Genomic DNA, 23,742 nt, shown 5'->3' with positions numbered 1-23,742 from the left:
GTTACCATCGTTTCTTACTGTATTCACAGAGACAAGAGCCGTCGCTATTTTCATTTTTAAACACTTGCAGTCTGTATAATTCATAAACACAACTTCATTCTTTATAAATCTCTTCAACAGTGTGTAATGTTAGCTTTAGCCATGGAGCATTATCAAACTCATTCAGAATCAAATGTAAACATCCAAATAAATACTATACTCACATGATCTGATGTATGCATGCAGAATGCATGACAAACATTTTGTAAAGATCCATTTGAGGGTATATTAGCTGTGTGAACTTTGTTTATGCAATGTATTATAAAGTTGAGAGCTCCGTGGGCGGGGAGCAAGAGGATTTAAAGGGGCCGCAGCCTGAATCGGTGCATAGTTAATGATGCCCCAAAATAGGCAGTTAAAAAAATGAATTAAAAAAAAATCTATGGGGTATTTTGAGCTGAAACTTCACAGACACATTCAGGGGACACCTTAGACTTATATTACATCTTGTGAATGAACGTTCTAGGGCACCTTTAAACTGCACTTTAAGAAAAGTCCATAAAACTAGGGCCAGAATTTTCCATACTGATTTTCACAGGTGTTTTACGCATATTGCATTGTGTTGTGTTTTAGAGTTAAAGGGAATGTCCTTAAACTTAAAGGGATAGTTCATCCAAAAATGAAAATGATCCCATGATTTACTCACCTTCAAGCCATCGTCTTTCAGACAAACACAATCAGAGTTATATAAAAAATATCCTGGCTCTTCTGAGCTTTATAATGGAAGTGAATAAGGAGCAAGATTTTGAGGCCCAAAAAAGCTCATTAATCCATCATAAATGTAATCCATACGACTCCAGGGGAAAAATAAAGACCTTCTGAAGTGAAGCAATGGGTTTTTAAGAAAAATATCCATATTTACAACTTTATAAACTATAATAACCATCTTCACGCAAACATCTGTACGCAAGTCGACTTACGGTGGAAGAGTATCATTCCAGGACATTTCTCCATATAGTGGACTTCACTGGGGTTCAACGGGTTGAAGGTCCAAATGTCAGTTTCAGTGCAGCTTCAAAGAGCTCTACATGATCCCAGACGAGGAATAAGAGTCTGATCTAGAGAAACCATCAGCCATTCTCTAAAAAAAGTAACTATTATATTGAACGCCAGTGAAGTCCACTGTATGGAGAAAAATCCTGGAATGTTTTCCTCAAAAACCTTCATTTCTTTTCAAGACAAACATCTTGGATGACATGGAGGACAGTAAATTATCAGGAAATTTTAATTCTGAAGTGAACTAATCCTTTAATGTAAGGATATTACTTCATCTGAATGAACTCTTGTCTATTGCATGGTGTAAAACATTAGGACCTACAGTATAATTGAGACATTCAGTGGTACGAGACATCTCCTATATGACTATAACTAATTACTACGGTTAAAACATCCGCTGTTCACTGCCACTTCATGTTCTTAAATCAAAAGAACTATTTTCTTTTAGACATGAAACATTCTTCTTTGTTTCAGAATGAGCTCTAAATCATTATCAGCCGTGCCCTGAAGGTCTTCAGGATTTCTCTGACATTTCCTCTGATGGTAATAAAGAAGGAAGTCAGAAAGTGTTAGCATAATACAGCAGTGAGAGATGAAGTGTGTTTAACTGGCAGGAGCAGCTGGACGGCTCTCGTTTATGAGCCTCCTAAAAACCATTGTCATTCGAGTGGTTTCTATACAGACATCACCGCAGGAAGAAGATTTCACTCGCAAGGACACGCTGCTCGGAGGCCCTGCACCCCCGAGAGGCTCCAATGCAAATGATATTAGTGGAGATATTAGATATTAGCGGAGCAGATTTCAATTTAAACAATACACGCGAGAACACCAGTTCTCAAGGACACTTACGTCTTGATTAGACATCTCCCAATAAGGCCGCTCTCCATATGAGATCACCTCCCACATGACGATGCCGTAACTCCAGACGTCACTGGCTGAGGTGAACTTCCTGTACGCTATAGCCTCAGGAGCCGTCCATCGAATGGGGATTTTTCCACCCTGAGAAAGAGAATAAAAAGATTGTTTCTTTTAAATTCGGGTACTTTCATGTCCCAGGGTTTGATTTTAATTTTGTTTTGTACAGTATATGAAGGTATGGAAGCTTGTTTCTGCTACTAAATAAAAAAAAATAAGGTAATTGTGACTTTTAACTCACAATTCTGTTTTTTTCCCCCTCACAATTGTGTGATATAAAGTCAGAATTGCGAGTTATGAAGTCAGAACTGCGAGATATATACTTGTAATTCTGAAACATAATTTAATTTCCCTCACAATTGCGCAATTGCGAGTTTATATCTCACAACTGTGACTATATGTCATGCAATTCTGACTTTATAACTCACAATTGTGAGTAAAAAAGTCAGAATTGTTAGATATAAACTCGCAATTGTGAGACAGAAAGCACATTAGAATGATTTCTGAAGGATCACGTGACACTGAATTTTTGTCTTGTTTCTAGTCAAAATATCTTAACATTCTTAAATCAAGAAGCATTTTCTTGACATTTTCTTGTTTTCAGGAAAAATAAATCAAAATTAAGTAAGTTATTCCTTAAAACAAGCAAAATAATCTGCCAATGGGGTAAGCAAAATAATCTTATTTCAAACCAACCTATATAATCTTGTTTTCAGTTTGGATTAAGATTATTTTACTTACCCCATTGGCAGATTATTTTGCTTGTTTTAAGGAAAAACATACTTAATTTTGATTTATTTTTCCTGAAAACAAGAAAATAATTTGTACTTGTCAAGAAAATGCTTCTTGATTCAAGAACTTTAAGATATTTTGACTAGAAACAAGACAAAAATTCTAAGTAAAAACAGCATTTTTTGCAGTGTAACGACTGCTATTAAGACAGAAAAAAGTTATTTTAAATGGCAATAATTCAGAATACTCAAATTTTTACTGTATTTTACTGTATTTTTGAGCAAGTAAATGCAGCCTTGGAGGGCAGAAGAGATTTATATTTTAAAAACATGTAAAAAACAAAAATCTTACTGACCCCAAACTTTTCAACAGTAGTGTAATGTCTCTATTTAAGACACATAAATGCTGTCTATGAAATTAGCTTTACTATAAAGTCGACCATTTTATTCCAGAAATGTTCCCATCATTGTAATTTCCACCACAAAATGCTAATAAACACAATATATAATCTGTGATGTTATTGAAATGACATTGTGGTGTAATTTCCATGATCAAAACGACATAATTCTGCACTGTTGAACATTGTTAGTACACTAATAAAATTAATGAGCATGTGAAAAATGCATTTCAAGAGATTAAAGAAACACTCATAAACAAACAGCAGAATAGATACCATATTTGCCTTTCCTTTTCCAGCACTATGACTGGGTCTGTATTTCCCCAAATGCCTTTTTAAATAGCTGCAGTTAATCTCTACAGTCAAAGTCAAACAAAAGACAAACTGGCTGTACTCTATATAGACATACGTGACGAGAGTGCCAAAGAAGAGCAGCGGGGCCCATGGGGTAAAATCATTTACAGAGAATTTCAAAAAGCGATCTTTACAATTTTTTAATTATATAACGTCACGGCACATAAACGGCTGCCTCGCGTGGCCTGGAGGGTTTTGTCTCTTCATGATTTCAGGGCTTGAAGCAACGGGGCACGGGGCGTTGAATGTCAAAGACACTTATATTTTAAGAGTTCCTCCCTGTGAGAAACACACATTTCGCCTCAGACGCACACACACAGACATGAAAAGGCAATCTACAGGGGTCCGTTCAGGGTTGTACAAGCACTTCCCTCCCTTGTTTGCATGTGACAACAGATTCTCCTGCTGAGTCTATGCTTTGTCCACCCGAGCGGACACCGACAGCCACACACACACACACACACACACACACACACACACACACACACACACACACACACACACACAGAGCCTCACGTCCCTCTCTTGCCCTTGGCCTTCATACGCGTCCACAGGGTGCTCACCAATTACCGAGCTGAGAAGGACAGAGAGAGCTCGAAGAACGAGTGTAGGGGGTTCGGAGGCGGTTGTCCTGTCAGAAACGGATGTAATTAATACATGCTGGGTGGACAGAGAAACTGACCCCTGAGAAAGCCAACATCCCGCCTCTGTCTCGTTCTCTCATCTTAGGCTATGTCCACACTAGAGCGTTTTCGTTTTAACACGCCGTTTTAAAATGTTACTGACGTTTCAGAAAAGATTTCAGTGCACACTATGACCGAAAACGCATGACCAGGGCTTGGCCTGCTAATGCGGGTGTATTTCAGCGTTGGTGTGTAACGCAGTCACTCTTACTAGCCACTTTGGAGGGTTGAATTTTATATATAATATATACATTTTTCAACTGTAGTCTCATTTCAACTCATTTTTTGGGATTTTCCAAAAGCGGGGGTGCTGGCTAACAGGTTAAGAAGGCATCTGAAATAATAAACTAAGTGCAATGTAGTTGAATTTTTGATGCATATCACTACTGAAATATCTGAAATGCCACCTCTCAGCACTAAATTAAGTTTTTTTTTTTTTTGCTGCTTATCGCTCTTAAACAGTCAAATACACAGAATATAATGTCAAAATGCCGGTCTTGGTGAGTATTCACATAAACACAGTCAGTTGTTTGAAGTGAATGTAAACAGTTGAGAAAGAAAATGCATGTGTAACAGTATAATGGATCTTAAAGTGACAGCAGCCTAATAAACCTGCTGACAAATTATGAGATAATATTAAAAAAAAAATATCTACATGGCAGTTTTTCCCCATGGTATCAATGTCAAAACTGTGGCTGAGTAGATAACTTTGGAAAACCACTAAATACAATGCCTGGTTAGCAAAAAAACTGAATGATGATGAAAGCTAGCTTTGAAAAACCAGTGGCACTCAAATTTAAACTGTAAACAAAAACATTTTCTATTAGTTAAGTTCCTCCTTCATTATCTGTTTTTGTTCAAATAGACAATGACTGACTCCAGGATGTAATACAATCTTTACCCGTGTGGTGTACGCAGCTTCAGGGTCGTCCTCCAGCACTCTGGACAGGCCGAAGTCAGACACTTTGCACACCAGGTTACTGTTCACCAGGATGTTGCGTGCCGCCAGGTCACGGTGGACGTAGCTCATGTCGGACAGATACTTCATTCCTGAAGCGATGCCACGCATCATCCCCACCAGCTGGATGACCGTAAACTGCCCGTCGTGTTTCTGCAAGAGAAAGTGACGGCACATGTTGCTATTTATTGATTTTACAGCTGGTGTACACTGTGCAATCTAAGGCTTGAATAACTTAAAACAATCATAATTATTATTATTATTATAAAGTATTATTAAAATGAATATTAATTTCCTTCGAAATGTCTGAAGAATTTCTTCCTGTAAATTTCTTTTTGCATTACATTATTCAGACTTCATGCATTTTTCAAACACTTCATTTTCACAGTTCCAACGGTTTTGCCCTGAGTTCTGATTCATTATGCAAAAGACTCTGACCTCTGGTTTTAGAGCTCTTTCTGCCATAATTGCTATAATGTTGACAGGCCTTTATTAGCGTGAAACCATCTGGATTTGGTGCTTCTGTTAGCTAAACAAAAGAGCTCAGACATTCATTTTGCCTCAAAAACAATCTTCGCAATAAGCAATTAGCCCGATGTCTTAATCTCCATATCTGGGCAGTACACTAATCTTGTTAAAACCCCACTTTTGTACCTCCGAGCAATATCAATCAGAAACATGCGCTCGTATAGTATTTCATGCATCATAATGTGGGTAAGTTAATTATGCTGTGTTTTGTGAAATGTGGCCGGCTGATTGATCGTCCGGCCTGATCAACTGGTTGTTATCAATCTACTGTCAAAAGCCACACTACTTACAGGAAGAGCAGAGAGAGGAAGATATAGAGACGGAGAGAAATAATTTGTTTTTCTACTAGTAAGTGATGCTTAACTGATCTGTCTTCTAATTAAACACATGTAGCTGGGTGGCCGAACTATGAGCTATTAGCCATAAAACAGACCCCATAATTATATTAGCTTTTTATGTGGGCTAAGGGGGTATTTATGAGATTCATTATGTAGGCTGCAGAAAGATCGAAAGTCTCAGACAGGCCCTTTTTTAGGGGTGGGGGGTGTTAGATTTCATTTTCATTTTCTCAAAGTGTAGGCAATTAAAATGAGTCCTGACTTAAAGGAAAACGTATCTGTGCTGTGCGTAATAAAACTTCGTGGCCCTATCCACTGGGTGACAAAGGCGGTAATAAATTAGTGAGGATTGCGGAGGAGACGTTATGGCAGCTTGGTGGAGTGAGCATAACCTTATTATAAATCTACTGAGTTCATTTACTCACTTCCTGTCTGTGTACGTGACACATTTGCAACACGTTCACTCAAATACGTGCTCAAGTGTTATTACTGTTTACTAAAACTAAGAAGGGTAATGTTTTATTTTGATAGTCCACTTTAGACATTCTACTGACTATAAGTAACTTTCCAACTACATGTCATTACAGAGTCATTATTAGTAGACTGTCTGCTTAATATCTGCTTACACTTTATTTTGATGCTCCCTAAAATACATTCTACTGACTATGAGTAACTTTACAACTACATGTCAAATTATTCTACTAACCTGAACCCTAACCTAACAGTCTACTTATACTCTAATGATAGTTAGTTGACATGTACTTACAAATAGATGAGAGTTGTCATATAGTTGCAAATTAACGAGTTATTCGATGTAGTTGCAAATTAAAGAGATTTGTCATGTAGTTGCAAATTGAGTTAGTTGACGTAGTTGCAAATGAATGAGATTCGTTGTGTAGTTGCAAATTAATGAGTTAGTTGACATGTAGTTGCAAATTAATGAATTAATTGACATGTAGTTGCAATTTAATGAGATTTGTCATGTAGTTGCAAATTAATGAGTTAGTTGACATGTAGTTGCAAATTAATGAATTCATTGACATGTACTTGCAAATTATTGAGATTTGTCATGTAGTTGCAAATTAATTAGTTAGTTGACATGTAGTTGCAATTTAATGAGATTTGTCATGTAGTTGCAAATTAATTAGTTATTTGACATGTAGTTGCAAATTAATGAATTCATTGACATGTAGTTGCAAATTATTGAGAGTTGACATGTAGTTGTAAATTAATGAGATTTGTCATGTAGTTGCAAATTAATTAGTTAGTTGACATGTAGTTGCAATTTAATGAGATTTGTCATGTAGTTGCAAAATAATGAGTTATTTGTCATGTAGTTGCAAATTAATGAATTCATTGACATGTAGTTGCAAATTATTGAGAGTTGACATGTAGTTGTAAATTAATGAGATTTGTCATGTAGTTGCAAATTAATTAGTTAGTTGACATGTAGTTGCAATTTAATGAGATTTGTCATGTAGTTGCAAATTATTGAGAGTTGACATGTAGTTGTAAATTAATGAGATTTGTCATGTGGTTGCAAATTAATTAGTTAGTTGACATGTAGTTGCAATTTAATGAGATTTGTCATGTAGTTAAAAATTAATTAGTTAGTTGACATGTAGTTGCAATTTAATGAGATTTGTCATGTAGTTGCAAATTAATTAGTTATTTGACATGTAGTTGCAAATTAATGAATTAATTGACATGTAGTTGCAAGTTAATGAGATTTGTCATGTAGTTGCAAATTAATGAGTTAGTTGACATGTAGTTGCAAATTATTGAGATTTGTCATGTAGTTGCAAATTAATTAGTTAGTTGACATGTAGTTGCAAATGAATGAATTAATTGACATGTAGTTGCAAATTAATGAGTTAGATGACATGTAGTTGTGAATTAATGAGATTTGTCATGTAGTTGCAAATTAATTAGTTATTTGTCATGTAGTTGCAAATTATTGAGAGTTGACATGTAGTTGTAAATTAATGAGATTTGTCATGTAGTTGCAAATTAATTAGTTAGTTGACATGTAGTTGCAAATTAATAATTTGCAACTACATGATAAATAACTCATTAATTTGCAACTACATGTCAATTAATTCATTAATTTGCAACTATATGTCAACTAATTAATTTGCAACTACACAACAAATCTCATTAATTTGCAACTACATGTCAACTGACTCATTAATTTGCAACTACATGTCAATTAATTCATTGAGAGTTGTCATGTAGTTGCAAATTAACGAGATTTGTCGTGTAGTTGCAAATTAATGAGAGTTGTCATGTAGTTGCAAATGAATGAGTTAGTTATGTAGTTTTAAATTAATGAGTATTAGTTGTCATGTAGTTGCAAATTATGGAGAGTTAGTTGTCATACTTATAGTTAGTACACTCAAAAATGCTGGGTTGTTTCGACCCATGTTTTGGTCAAATATGGGCCAGGGTTAGGTTTAATTGTTGATTTAAATTTTGAAAATAAATTTTTAAACGAGTGGATGGGTTTGTCCATATTTGACCCAAACACGTGTCGAAACATCCCAGCATTTTTAGAGTGTATAATGTCTAAAGAGGACTTTCAAAATAAAGCGTAACCCAAAGGCAAAATAATTAAATATATTAATGTATTAATAATAATACAAATAATCAATGCAAATAAATAAACTAAACTTTCAATGAAAAATAAACTGAAATAAAACATCAAAAATAAATAGTAGGTTAACTATAGATGACAGTATAATGCGTGATGCAGTTTAATTCAACCACTGCTCTGAAAAATGTGAATGACACCATGCAAAAATGAAATGAAATGAAAACTAAACTGAAACAAACAATCCTGAAACTAACAAAAACAAAACAGAATTTTCAGATAGTATTGCAAATTTTAAGAAGTCAAACTATAATGACCTTGGAACGTTCACTGAACAACAGAAGGATGCGAGAGCCCTAATGGACAGTACGCAACTGAATCTGTGCTGCCTCATCCAGGCATCCTTTCCATGCTTAATTTCCCTCCAGTAATAGACTTTCAGGGAGGTATCCATGGCTTATACCCTTGAGCGATGCTCGGTTATTGGCTGTAGGTAATTAAATGTAAGGCAGCATCTTAAATGGCATGTGAACATCGGTGTGGATTTGTGCCACTGGCGTTTTGCCTTCCTCACCTTCAGGAAAGTATCCAACGATCCATTCTCCATGTACTCTGTAATAATCATCACGGGCTTGCCTGTAGACATAAAGAAAGAAAAAAAGACAAAAATACAAGATTTACCATCAGCCTAGATGGAAGGAAAAAAAACATAAAATGTCCTAACAGATTGATGATTCTACACAAATCCACACAGAAATAAATCATGGTAATGGTGTCATTAATCCTTTATAGCTGAGATGCTGAAACACAGGAACGAAGGAGAGAAGAGAGGAGGCTAAACCCTGGCCACACTCTCAGCCCATTATTCAGCATGACAGACCTTCATCACAGCCTTCTACCATCAAAGATATCAGTTAATTAACCCCGGCTAATCCACGGAGAACCAATTAGAGAGCTTTGTTGCCATGATGGGCGGGCAGGACAGTCAACGAGAGCCGATGGGAGGGCACTGCACCTGTTGTGGTGGGCATGAGCAGTAATGGATGGCAGGTAGCGAAAGGAAGATCTCTTAAAAGAGCTCAACGTTTGTTCACATCACAAACGCCCTCTTACTAAAACCATGACCAAGTTGGACCAAGTATTAATATACTAATTGACCTGAGAAACAACCAAGTGTGACATTGTGATCATAACATTATACATGTGTAAGTTCATAAATTTGTTGCCTAATGAGCTGTTTTGAGCTTGTCCACTTTCGACCACTTCCAGAGGTAGTTGAAAACACATTCGACCGGATTGCTTTCATAGTGTAGACGCTCATGTGGTCGAATGTGTTCAAACAGCCACTAAAGACCGTCTACTCTCCGTCTACTGACCTAATGCATAAACATTATGGGAAGCGTTCTAGCCAGATGGGATTTAAACGTTGTCATCTGAAGACCCAAGTTTGGTTTGAAGATGAAAAATGTAGCAAGCACAATGTTCTCTCTCCATTCTTTCTAACACACATAGCTGATTGGTTTGGTTTATGGATTAAAATTTTACTCACCAGACACTGTGGCTAGTGGTTTAGCATTTTCACCGGCTATAATTTTGACATTGATACCATTGGGAAAACTGCCATATAGATATTTTTAATATTTTCTCATAATTTGTCAGCAGGTTTATTAGGCTGCTGTCACTTTAAGATCCATTATACTGTTACACATGCATTTTCTTTCTCAACTGTTTACGTTCACTTCAAACATAACTGACTGTGTTTACATGAATACTCACCAAGACCGGCATTTTGACATTATTTTGTGTGTATTTGACCGTTTAAGCGCAATAAGCATCTTAAAAGGACTCAATTTAGTACTGAGAGGCACAAAATCTATGGGAATGAGTAAAATTATGCCAACCAATCAGATGAATCTGTGGGTGTGATAAGCAAATTCACATACAGACTAGGATATTCAAATGACAAACGCATCTTCTGTTCAATTCCATTAAGCTGTTTTGAGCATGAATGGCCACTCACAAGGGAGCTGCTTCTGTAGATATTAGGCAACAATGCAGCAAACTAGTTTTGGAAGAGATTTATAGTCTTACAAATACACTCCCACTAATTGGCATAAATTATACTACTGCTGCCACCAATCTACCTCAGGGCATCATATGCAAGCCGATATCTGAAATAAAGCGACAGAGTGAAATAAACAGAAAAATGTTCCAGTGCCTTGTTGAGTCTCGGTTAAGAAGCTCTGTCATATTCCTCTCAATCCTCTGACCTATATACATCACTCACAGGTCACTGAGAGTTCAGCAGTTTAGCGTCACTTGTAGGATTTGACAGAAATGTTCATGTACAGATTTGATGGAACGAATCAAAACTTGACAGCTGTGGTAAGATGACCGTGTCAAATGTGCCTGTTGATTAGCTGGCGCGTATGATTCTGGAGGTGTACACCATGCTTGCCCTTGTTAAAGGGGCATATCAGTGCTGTGTATGAACCTACGCCAAGCATAAGTAGGTCTCCAAAGAGGAGGCTTATACTGTAGGTACATATACAGACACTGAATGCTACGTGAACATCCAGTTCTTCAGACAGCAGGAAACAGGTTATCATGATAGCACCCAGATGAGATACAAGTGTTAACATTCAATCACTATTGACAAATAAAATGCATTAAATGTCCTACATTTAAAAATAAATAAGTAAATAAATCGTTGATAACATACATCTGCACAACAACTGTTCACATAGAATAACATCAAACTGCGTGTTTTGATGGTTTTAAACACAATTTTAATGTTAAAATGTGAAACAAGGTACCCAGAGAGAGTACAAGCCTTATTTTGTTTTATCTTTTTTCAAATCTTTCCTTTCTGAATGAATTTGCCTTTTGAATGAATGAATCAGGTGAACCAATGATTCAATGGTCCATTCATAAAGAGAGTCATTTACTTCATTCCTGAATGAATCGGCCATTTGAATGAATCGAATGAATGAATGACTCAATGACTCGCTCATTTATGGCGAGTTCACACAGCGTGATTTTCAAAGTCGTCAGAGTTGTCAGATGATCGATTTCTCAGATCGTTTTATTGATTGGCACTCGCGTGAACGAGCATCGATTTGACTCTGACTTTGCAAAATTAGTTGGTGAGTGAAAATCGGGCCTAAAATCAAACAGTGTGAACTCGGCACTATTTCCATATTGATAAAAAACATAAAAGGTATAGTTTACCCAAAAATGAAAATTCTGTCATCATTTACTCACCCTCATCAAGTCTTAAAGAATGTTTAATAAATTCTATGTTGAATCAAATATAATATTTCTTTCTAAAGCTACTTTTTATAAAGTATATTTAATGCTTTTCTCGTTTAACACAATAATGACTTTAAATGATCTCTGGGGGGTAATTTCTCAGCCAAGTTTGATGTGCAATTAATTCACGATTAATTTGATTAATCGCCACATCATGCAATTAATTAGACTAAAAACTATAATCGGCCCTAGTTATTATATTTTATTTCAGCTTGATCTCAATTATTGAAAACTAGTTTATTTAGTTCAAGTTAACAATAACAACACTGATGCAAAATGGCTGTAGTAAACAAATCCTTGGTTAATACTCCAAAAAGCTATGAGTACACAGAATGTGTGTCAGTGTATCAGTTGTGGGCTGTTGTTCCTGTCTCTCTCAGGGACGTGTAAACACCAGCCGTGTCAGTGCTGATAAATGACTTGTATTCCAGACATCTCCACTCTGGAATACTGAGATATGTGCTCTAGTCATATATATATGTGCCTCTATGAGTTTGTGAAAAACAGGTTTGATCACCCCCCTCCGAGCATCACCACGGCAACTGGCTGGTTATACATCACCTAAAATTAAATCACTATCTCACTGAGATAAATGCCTTCCTCGACACCCCCAAACCTAACCCCCCATGTCTCATCCGAAAAAAAGGGGGGGGAAAAAATGCAATTCCTTTTACTTTACAGAGGCAGACTAATGTAGCTGTCAGACGCAGAAAGAGAAAGCGAGGGAACGGACCGCGGAACACTGTGTTCTGGGAATGGCACGGCAACGGGTGGCAATCTGATGTCACTCTGTGTGTGTGGGACCGCTTTATCAGAGAGACAGTTGAAGCGGCAACTGGCATTGATCCTGAAAGAGCGGGTGGCCGAGGCAGTGGATCCGATCAGAGGAGCTTACGGCAGCCTCCCGGGGCCCTGACCTCAGTGGAACAGCCTACAGCCAAGCTCAGAGAGGGAAAACGCATGCTGGACTTGCAGTTAACACTGTGAGGGCAGATGTGAGGCTTTAACAGGATCACGTACATGCCTTTAAAGGGGACCTATAATGCCCCTTTTACAAGATGTAATATAAGTCTCTGGTGTCTCCAGAATGTGTTTGTGAAGTTTCAGATTACAATCCCCCACAGATCATTTATTATAGCTTGTTAAATTTGCCCCTATTTGGGTGTGAACAAAAACACGCCATTTTTATGTGTGTCCCTTTAAATGCAAATGAGCTGCTGCTCCCGCCCCCTTTCCAGAATTTATGTAGTTGCTGTGGAGTTGATCAACTCATCCACTAGCATGTGTCGTCATGTTCATCTTTTGTGTTGAATTGACCCTCATTTGTGAAGCAGATGACGGCATGACAACAACACTCTTCTACAACAACTCTTCCTCTTCTCTAAAGCAGCCCAACATGGCCCCGCCCCCTTTGTTGAGTGTTCTCGGGGGCGGGGTTTATGTAAATGTTAGGGTTTGTGATGTCACAAACCCAAGAAGAAGCTCGTTGTAGTCCATAAAAAGTGATTTCTGTAAAAGAAAATTCTCTCTTTGCATTGAACTTTGAGTGTCGTAACTTTGCAGATGTTGTTAATGATCAAACGGCAACATTACACACTAACTAAGGTTAAAACAGTCAAATCATGATCAAGGACCCCTTTAACAAATATTAAATCTCAAATGTGGGTGTCCTCCAAATCAGAATTGGTTTCAAAAGATGGAAAATTAATTTCATACTAAACGCTGTCCTAAATCTATGGTGATAAAACAGCTCTGGTAAATCTTTTTGAAAGGTCATCTAGTGTTGATTTTGTATGTGGTGTTAAAACAACCGTCAGGCATGATTACAGCAGGCGTTTAACTAATAAAACCGCTTATTATGAGCTCTTCGGAAAACAGCTCTGAAAGATTGGCTCTTGACATTAATCTCTGGCAACCTTGAGGGGATTTTTTTTTTTTTTTTAATTTCCCCTCTAATTCATGTGTTATCAAGCGATCATCTGGACATCTGATGTGGCATATTTTCCTGATGAGCTACAAAAAGGTTACGGCACAACCACTAGCATCCGGTGCAGACGGTGTGCCCGCGATCTCAAGAGCGCACAATAGAGCTCATTGAGGGCTTCCTGCAATAGCATCACATGTCTTGTGAACAGAGGGCAGGCATATCTCTGTGATTTCACCCTCAAGACCTGTTCTTCTCTTTCTACTTCGTTTCTACAAAGAGACGAATATGTTTAACCCCTCGTGAACCCTGCGCGGCTGGAATAGCAGCAGTTTACAATGAACTCTGTGTGTGCGGGAATGAATTAGTGGTTGATGTCACTAAGTGTGGCCTGAGGTACAGAGCTTCAACACAGGGTTAGGTTATAGATTTACATACTGTGAAGATCAGAAAACCCTGAGGGTGACACTAAATACAGTTAAGGCAGGTTTACGAATTATTCTTCAGAAGACAATGCTCTGTGTTAATACAGTTCTGTATTGACGTAAGTGTTTTCCCCATATTTTGAGTTATGCATTGCATTATTTTCTGTTGTGTTTTAGAATTAAGTAATTTTCTATGGATTTTATTTGTCTTACAGTGATCATATGATGCTACTGTGAGTTAAAAACAAACTTTGAGATATAAAAGAAGCTATGAAAATATTTATATTCTTTTTATACTTTATAGATACTTTATATTTCACTATACCATACTTAATATTCACTCCACAAATAAGCAAAGACACATTAAAATGATCAAAAGTGACAGTAAAGACTTACACTCTAAATATTTTTGGGTTAAAAATTGACAAGCCCAGCAATTGGGTTGTTTTAACCCAGCAGTTTGGTTAAATGTTTGCCCAACACGGGTAGTTTATTTAACTCAATTATTGTTTAAAAATTACTGTATTGCTACTTAAAATGAAGCCAAAGTATGTTGGAAATTAAATTGTATTAATAAGTTTAAGGAAAAATAATTAAACAATAAACATTAATTAAATTGCGTATTAATAAATGTTCACCTTTTGATTATTATTGTTGCGTCTAGTAATTATGTGTCTGATTTTTAATTTCCAACCTATTTTGGGTTCATTTTAAGCCAGACATATAGTCATTTTTAAACAATAGTTGGGTTAAATAAAACTACCCAGCAGGTTGGGCAAACATTTAACCCAATCGTTGGGTTTTTCCATTGTCAACCCAACTAGGGTTGTTTTTAACCCAGCATTTTTTAGTGTATTATGGGTTAAAAACAAACTCTGAGAAATAAAAGAAGTCATGGAAAGGTTTATATTCTTTTTATACTTATTTCACTCCACAAATAAGCAAAGACACGTTAAATTGATCAAAAGTGTACTTTTACACAAAAAAAATGCTGGGTTAAAAACAACCCAATTTGGGTTAAAAATGGACAAACCCAACGATTGGGTTGTTTTAACCCAGTGGTTGGGTTAAATGTTAAAAATTACTGTATTGCTTGGGCAAACATTTAACCCAATCACTGGGTTTGTCCATATTTAACCTAACTTGGGTTGTGTACATTGTTACAAAAATTCTATTTCAAATAAATGCTGTTATTTTGAACTCCACAAGAAGCCTAAAAAACCCCATCATCTCCACAAAAATATTAAGCATCACAACAGTTTTTAATACTAATAACAATAATTTACAATTTAACAATTTTCCCAACCATATCTGATTAAGCAACATCGCTTATGTTGTTGCATTGCTGTAATCTTGGACAAAAGTGTTTGATAAATGAATAAATGTAAAATGTGACTTTTAAAGGGCAGAAATAAAGATTAAGCTGTCATTGTCTCTGGTGAAAGTAGCAGCATGGATCCAGGTCTACATGTGTTGTGATATCTAGGACAGAGATTTAAAAACCATATCCACTTAGATAAAGATGTCACAGCACGCTGCTGTCAGAGGCATTTTGCACAGAATCTCTTGAACTCTATACATACTTACCGGGGAAAATTGCCGGATAAATCTATTCCCAGCGGAGTCCCGCTGACCTACATGTTTGTATTGCAGGTTCGGTAAAAAAAAATGAATACCTGCAACAAACTCGAGTAATCAATATCGCATAACACCTCATCTGTGTAATGCAATGCCCCTGTGATTTAGCTCTAACCGGTACTGTGGGATAATCATTAACGGAAACAGACCTTTGTTGCAGGTGATGAAAAAAACGCTTCGTGACATCGGATACGAGGCGGACTGTGTAATTGCGTACGGGGAGGGAGGCGCACGTGTATAAACATATGTTTGTGAGTAGAACGGCACGCACGAGATCCCATCAGGACCCCAGCAGTGACACCCCTTAACAAGCTCAGATTCTCAATGTCGGCGCACCCATAGAGCGAGAACCCCTATTGCAAATAGAGTATTGATTTTACACCCCCATTAAAGCGGCTTCATTTCGACGGCGGTTACTGTGGGAACAGCACAGCTCGTATCTCCATATATTCCTGGCTGTGATATTCAAGGTACTGACTTATAGGATTAAAGACATATTGAGCAGGTTGATGCCCCGACGGCCCACTTTGTGTCCTCCCGCTACGATTATGAACAAAAGAACAAAAGCCGCTGTACTTCAACTTTACAGTCTTATTGATTTTCCAAATGGTGTTTTAACTAAATGACACATGATGTACTTAGCACTGAGTTGTTGGCAAGAACAGACCCGGCGGTACATCGCAGCCCTTAATCTACGTAATTTAACACAAGAGTCTCCGCGAGACTTTAAACTTTCATTGTCCTCTAAACAAAGGAGCGGCGGTTTTAATGAATGCTTTCTCGAAATAGCAGCCACTTCGTTAGGAGGAAAATCCTTTGCGGTGGAAAGAGCGCGATGAGAGGAGATGATAGCCTCCTCCAAATTGAATGCTTCCAGATTAGGCGATTGTTGGCACATAAAGGAGGAAATGAGAGATACGGAAAGATCATAACTTTTCTGACAAATGACGAGATAGCAATTAAAAGGGCTATTTCCAAAGATTTCTTTCAGTCGCACCAATACCCACCATCTACATAACAATGGAGGCAATCAGAGCGAGAGGGAGGGTTCGGGACATTATTCTGATGAAGCGTTGCTGATTGGGCCTCTGTTTTGGATTTGTTGATATGAGACCACAATCAGAAAGAAAAAAACACACACACACACACACACACACACACAATAAAAACTACATCTGAAAAAGGTTCTTTGTGTATATTAGTAAAATGAGCCCTGAAAGAGAACATTGGGAGGACAGAATCATTTTGGAAAATGGCCTCAGTTTCAGGGCTGTAACATTGTTAACATCGTTCTACATTACTGAGAAGTACTAAACCATAATAAATAATTAGGGATGTAGCGAAATGAAAATTCTGGGCCGAAACCGAACATTCTGGATGCACTTGGATGAAAACCTAAAATGCTTTGTATAATTGTGTTAATATTAGACTTTTGAATTAAAAAAATACAAGTCAATAAAATAAAATAACCACACTTTTGTTGAAATTAACACTAAAATTAGCCAGAAGATATATTAATAATATACATTTTTCACTTCTATACAACATATTTATTTTTAAATCTGTCCTACAAAGCTGTTATTATCAGAGCATGTGAGCAGAGCATCATTTTTCCCTGTGATATTTCATTCATGGACATGGATTTAAATAATGAGTCATTTATGAATCAGACAGCATTAGTGAAGCAGCGTATCAATGATCATGCAGTGATATATTGAGACACACTACCCTGCATATTTCAGCTTTTTTAAGGATTCTGGAGTTTTTTTTTTTTTTTTTGAGCTGTTAGAAATGGATGTTTTGAATAACAGTTAGGAGTTAAAGGTTAGCGAGTTGTCCCTGCTGTTCCCTCGCCCTCTCCTCGGCCCTGCAGCCACTGACCTGCTGAGCAGTGATCTGTGAAATTGCCTCTCCTCGCTGTCATACGTGCAACTATTCACCAACCCCGAGGCCAGAGAATGTGAGGCCATATGGACAGTGACATGACTATCAGTTTACCCTTACAGAATCTGTAAGATAGTTAATACATATGAAAAATCTTATAAAATCTTAAACATAAATGCATAAGAATGATTTTTTAATATATTAGGGCTGTCGATTTAATGTGTTAATTTAACTAATTAGTAATGGGAATAAAATAATGTGTTAAAATTGTTAATGCATTTAACTCACCTGCCCCGCCACAGACCTACGCAGTGCATCTGACATTTCTTACAGTTGATTGGTGAAAAACATGAAGCAGAGCAAGCCTACAGAATGCAGTTATTAACCCTAAATTCAAGATAAAAGGGCCCCTGCATGAGTTTTGTCTCATATTTATATCATGATATAGTTAAGCAATATCACACAAGTAACGAGCGCGATATCACACGAGTGCTGTTTTTGTCCCAAGTAACACAAGTGCAAATGTGATATTGATTTTATACAACAGTTCAATAAATAAGAAGTTAATATTGTGTTATTTTAGACACACTATTGTCTGCTTTTGCTCAATTTTACCAACGAAAACATTACCTACTATATAGCCAGAGCAAAACTGTTGTGCATCTCTGAGAAACACACTGCAGTGTTTCTGAATGAATCCATGTTTTGGGTGAATCAATCAATGATTCAATGACAAAAAAGAGCCATTTATTTAATTTCTGAATGAATCAGCTGTTTGAACGAATCGGATGAATGAATGAATCAATGACTTGCTCATTCAGACATTTACCGCCACCTACTGGCACTTTTAGTTTCTTATTTAGGGTATTGTTTCATAAAAAAAAAAAAAAAAAAAAAAAAAATTAAAGGTATAGTTCACCCAAAAATAGGCTGTTGAAGCCTAAAAGTTTATGTGTAATAATTTCTGTTGAATCAAATAAAATATATATTTTTTTTCTAAAGCTATTTTTTGTAATCTCTATTTGACACTTTTCTCATTTAACACAATAATGACTTTAAATGATCATTTCTCAGCCAAGTTTAATGCAATTATTTTGCAATTTATTAATTGCCACATTATTTTCCTCTAATAGGTTGTGGAAAGGGTTATGTTTAAGAGTAGGGATAGGGTTAGCACAACAGTAAATTATGCATAATTACATGCAACTAACCCTAACCCTATAGTAAATACGTGTTGTTAATTAATAATACTTGCACTGTATTTACACTGTAGCAAGGACACCCCCCCCCACCACCAAAAAAAAAAAAAAAAAAGTGACAAACATCTCGCAGATTCTAAAACTAGGAAACATATAAGTGTTGTATATTTATAACCCCTCATGCTTGTTTCTAAGAATGTCTCATATTTTCCCTCTTCATCTTCCTCTAAACTCTCTTTTACCCCGTCAAAAGCAGGCTTTTTTTAGATTCCAACAGAAGACCGGTCTATTCCATGAAGACAGAGGTCAAAGTGCAGCCCAACGTTGAATGCATCACTCTCACTTAAACCGCTACTTTGTTCTTCCAAATAGTCCGCGTGCTCCGAGAGATCCTGAACTGAGCTTTAACCCTGAGCCCCTGATATTTGCTCAGAACATAAATACACCACTTATAACTGGAAGACAGGCAATTAGGCAGCGTCTGCCTTTTCAAAATGAAAAGCAAACTCGATTTACGGAGAAAATAGTTCTGTAAACTGCACAAACCAATGCTAACAAAAGGTCAGAATTTGCATTCCGCATTAGAGAGAACAGAGCGAAAAATGAATAAGAAATGTCGAGACTTCGCTGTTCATATGTGCGCTGCTGAATATTTATGACACTTAAAACACATCCAATTAACTATTTAAATTATTAATATTCATGCAGTCATAAATATGCATACTGTCATTGTTGTGCTCTATAGGTAGTGTGCAGAGCCGCAGACGTCGGTTCAGTCATAATGACACTTGAAAGAAAGGGTTTTTGTTTGGCATCTGGTGAAAGCTGAAGTTCTTCGATAAGCTCTCCCCCATTACTGATGAGATAATGAGACTCTTAAAGCTTTCCAACACACATAACGCAGTGTAAGTCTATCTCTGTCTGCCATTAAGATCCAATTTAGACAACGGCAATAGGCCACAAACATATACGTGCAAAACGGCAGACAAAGATTGGAGAAACGAGCGATAAAAGGAAGAAAAAAAAAAAAACACAAAGAATATTCTGTGCAAGAAGAAAGTAGCCTCACATTAAGTTCCTAGATAACAATTTTATGACCTAAAATTCTCTAAACATTTCACTTTGGTTGTATAAGGTTGTAAAGGTTAATGTTTTATTATCTACCAGGTGGAAATTGTAAATCCAGTTGCAAAGTAAAAGCAGACCTCTTCTCAACACATAACATAATTTCCTTGGACAAACATTGTGCCAATCTGAAAAGATGTTTAATACTTAGGATTACTTTAACGTAATATTAAAAGGTTTTGCAAATCATTAATGAAAAGTTTCCAAGGAGCCAAACATTCCCTAATGAAAAGCACAGTAAACAGTTAAAAGCTAGAAGGTTTAGTCATGCTTTAACTGAGAATACTCTCAAAAATGTTGGGTTAAAACAACCCAAGTTGGGTTGAAAATGGGCAAACCCAGTGATTGCGTTGTTTTAACCCAGCAAAAAGATTGGTTTAACCCTGTGATTAGACTATTTTAACCCAGTGAATAGATTGTTTTAATCCAGCAATTGGGTTGTTTTAACCCAGCGATTGGGTTGTTTTAATCCAGCGAAAAGATTGTTTTAACCCAGCAATTGGACTGTTTTAACCCAGCGATTGAGTTGTTTTAACCCAGTGATTGGGTAGTTTTAATCCAGCGAAAAGACTGTTTTAACCCAGCGATTGGGTTATTTTAATCCAGCGAAAAGATTGTTTTAACCTAGCGATTGGGCTGTTTTAACCTAGCAATTAGGTTGCTTTAACCCAGCGATTGGGCTGTTTTAACCCAGTGATTGGGTTGTTTTAACCAAGCAATTGGGTTGTTTTAATCCAGCGAAAAGATTGGGCTGTTTTAACCCAGCAATTAGGTTGCTTTAACCCAGTGATTGGGCTGTTTTAATCCAGCAATTAGGTTGCTTTAACCCAGTGATTGGGCTGTTTTAATCCAGCGAAAAAATTGTTTTAACCCAGCGATTGGGCTGTTTTAACCCAGCGATTGGGTTGTTTTAACCCAGAGATTGGGTTTTTTTAACCCAGCGATTGGGTTGTTTTAATCCAGCGATTGGGTTGTTTTAACCCAGCGATTGGGTTGCTTTAACCCAGTGATTGGGCTGTTTTAATCCAGCGAAAAGATTGTTTTAACCCAGCGATTGGGCTGTTTTAACCCAGCGATTGGGTTGTTTTAACCCAGAGATTGGGTTGTTTTAACCCAGCGATTGGGTTGTTTTAATCCAGCGATTGGGTTGTTTTAACCCAGCGATTGGGTTGTTTTAATCCAGCGATTGGGTTGTTTTAACCCAGAGATTGGGTTGTTTTAACCCAGCGATTGGGTTGTTTTAATCCAGCGATTGGGTTGTTTTAATCCAGCGATTGGGTTGTTTTAACCCAGCGATTGGGTTGATTTAACCCAGCGATTGGGTTGTTTTAATCCAGCGATTGGGTTGTTTTAACCCAGCGATTGGGTTGTTTTAATCCAGCGATTGGGTTGTTTTAACCCAGAGATTGGGTTGTTTTAACCCAGCGATTGGGTTGTTTTAATCCAGCGATTGGGTTGTTTTTAACCCAGCGATTGGGTTGTTTTAATCCAGCGATTGGGTTGTTTTAACCCAGCGATTGGGTTGTTTTAATCCAGCGATTGGGTTGTTTTAACCCAGCGATTGGGTTGTTTTAATCCAGCGATTGGGTTGTTTTAATCCAGCAAATGGGTTGATTTAACCCTGCGAATGGATTGTTTTTAACCCAGCGGTTGGGCTAAATGTTTTCCCAACCTGCTGGGCAGTTTTATTTAACCCAACTATTGTTCAAAATTACTATATTGCATATTTAAAATTAACCCAAAGTATATTGGAAATTATCATTTATTATTATGCTTAATACATGAACATTTATTAATAAGTTTAATGAATAATAATTAAACAATACACATTTATTAAATTGCTTATTAATAAATGTTCCCCTTTTGATTCGTATTGTTGCCTCTAGTAATTATGTGTCTGATTTTTAATTTCCAACCTCTTTTGGGTTCATTTTAGTTAGGTTAAATAAAACTGCCCAGCACGGTGGGCAAACATTTAACCCATCCGCTGGGTTAAAACAACCCAATCACTAGGTTTATCCATTTTCAACCAAACTTGGGTTGTTCTTAACCCAGATTTTTTAGAGTGTAGTCTTGCTCTGCTGTAGCGAGTCTTTGTCTTCCAATCCTCTAGTGTGTTCAGATTCAACTCAACAGACCCGTTCAGGTGGAACAGTGGAGCTCAGTGAGTACAGCACAACTCCATCTGGCTCTTAATCACAACGCCATGAAAACACGTGGTGACCGCTGTGGCAGAAAAGGTTGTTGGTGTAGTCACAATAATCATATTTTGTCACACTTGTGCTATTCAAGCACGCAGAGAAAAGAACTCGAGTGTGCAACTATTTCTGAAAGCCCTTATTTTTCCCCTCAGTGTTTACGATGCAGTGCATGTTTACTTAAACATTTCAATCTGTCATTTTAAAAGCCTTCGGGTGAAGGTGAACACAAAGGTACACTTACATCTGGTGACGACTCCCTCCAGTCGGATGATGTTGGGGTGGTCGAACTGACCCATGATGCTGGCCTCGCTCAGGAAGTCCCGCCTCTGCTTCTCAGAGTATCCCGCCTTCAGACTTTTGATGGCCACGTAGATTTCTCTCTTGCTGGGGAGCTTCAGACGGCCACTGCAGACCTCACCGAACTCACCTGAGGAGCGACAACCGTCTACCATCAGCATCATTATGGTGGGATTACCAACCAACCAACCAACCTACCAACCAACCAACCAACCAACCAACCAACCAACCAACCAACCAACCTATCTATCTATCTATCTATCTATCTATCTATCTATCTATCTATCTATCTATCTATCTATCTATCTATCTATCTATCTATCTATCTATCTATCTATCTATCTATCTATCTATCTATCTATCTATCTATCTATCTATCTATCTATCTATCTATCTATCTATCTATCTATCTATCTATCTAGTCAGAATGTCAGAAGTGTTGAATTGACACAACATCTCATCCAAACATGTCAGGGTTAAACGTCTGTCCTCTTCTCACACAAAGAATCTAACAACATTTATCAATGCTATCATTTAATTCAGATCTCCTAAAGCCCTAAAGAACTCTATTGCACACTATTGCAGCCAGATGAAGAGAAAGAGGAAATGAGAAGCAGGATAATGGACAAAAACACATCTGAAAATAGAGACTCAGACACTCACTCACAGAGAGCGTATACTGAGGAAAATGAGATTTCAAAGCCAAGTTCAGAAGCAGAGATATGCGGTATAAGTATTTCAAACAACAGCTTTGTGTGCGCGGATTAAAGTCGGCAGACGCTCTATAATGAGGCTTCAAATACAAATCTCTTTTCTTTGACATACATTAGCAAACAACTGCACTTACGCCCTGAAAGCATTGAGAAAAAAGGTTTTATGAATTGAACAAACCCCAGTATTTATGTAGCTAAACTGACATGATTTGTATAATGTATATTTGTGATACAAAGTTGAATTTGGTCTACAGACGAGTAAGACTCTCACCTGCGCCTATAACTCTCTCTATCCGTATAGTGGAGGCATCGATTTCCTTGGCAAAATCTCGGACGGCTTGATTTGGGTCCTCGTAAGTGTGGGGGTGAATGTATGTCCTGCTTCCAGGCAGTTTCACTGCAATGAGAAGAAAAAGATCACATATGATGTTCACACAGTCCAAATGAATGCCAAGACATGACTGGACCATAAAACTAAAGAGTCTACTAAAAAA

The 23,742-nt window shown here is 37.2% G+C and overlaps 1 protein-coding gene across 2 annotated transcripts in view; it reads right to left on the bottom strand.

The window, feature by feature from the left end:
• epha4b (eph receptor A4b) overlaps nucleotides 1–23,742 on the bottom strand; it is a 179,418-nt gene that overhangs the window by 42,311 nt on the left and 113,365 nt on the right. For both annotated transcript variants that reach the window (XR_010891845.1, XM_067361950.1), the window contains exons 10-14: nucleotides 23,520–23,645; nucleotides 22,480–22,665; nucleotides 9,105–9,166; nucleotides 5,018–5,227; nucleotides 1,885–2,034 (exon numbers count right to left, since the gene is read on the bottom strand). Coding sequence is in view for 1 of the 2 variants with exons in the window: in XM_067361950.1 (XP_067218051.1) it covers nucleotides 1,885–2,034; nucleotides 5,018–5,227; nucleotides 9,105–9,166; nucleotides 22,480–22,665; nucleotides 23,520–23,645 (734 nt within the window). In the remaining variant the exon portion in view is untranslated. The remainder of the gene's footprint in view (nucleotides 1–1,884; nucleotides 2,035–5,017; nucleotides 5,228–9,104; nucleotides 9,167–22,479; nucleotides 22,666–23,519; nucleotides 23,646–23,742) is intronic.

This window comes from Chanodichthys erythropterus, chromosome 16 (assembly GCF_024489055.1).
Source record: "Chanodichthys erythropterus isolate Z2021 chromosome 16, ASM2448905v1, whole genome shotgun sequence".
NCBI lineage: Eukaryota > Metazoa > Chordata > Actinopteri > Cypriniformes > Xenocyprididae > Chanodichthys > Chanodichthys erythropterus.
Note: the sequence above shows the minus strand (reverse complement) of the source record. Positions and strands in the feature narration are given on the sequence as shown.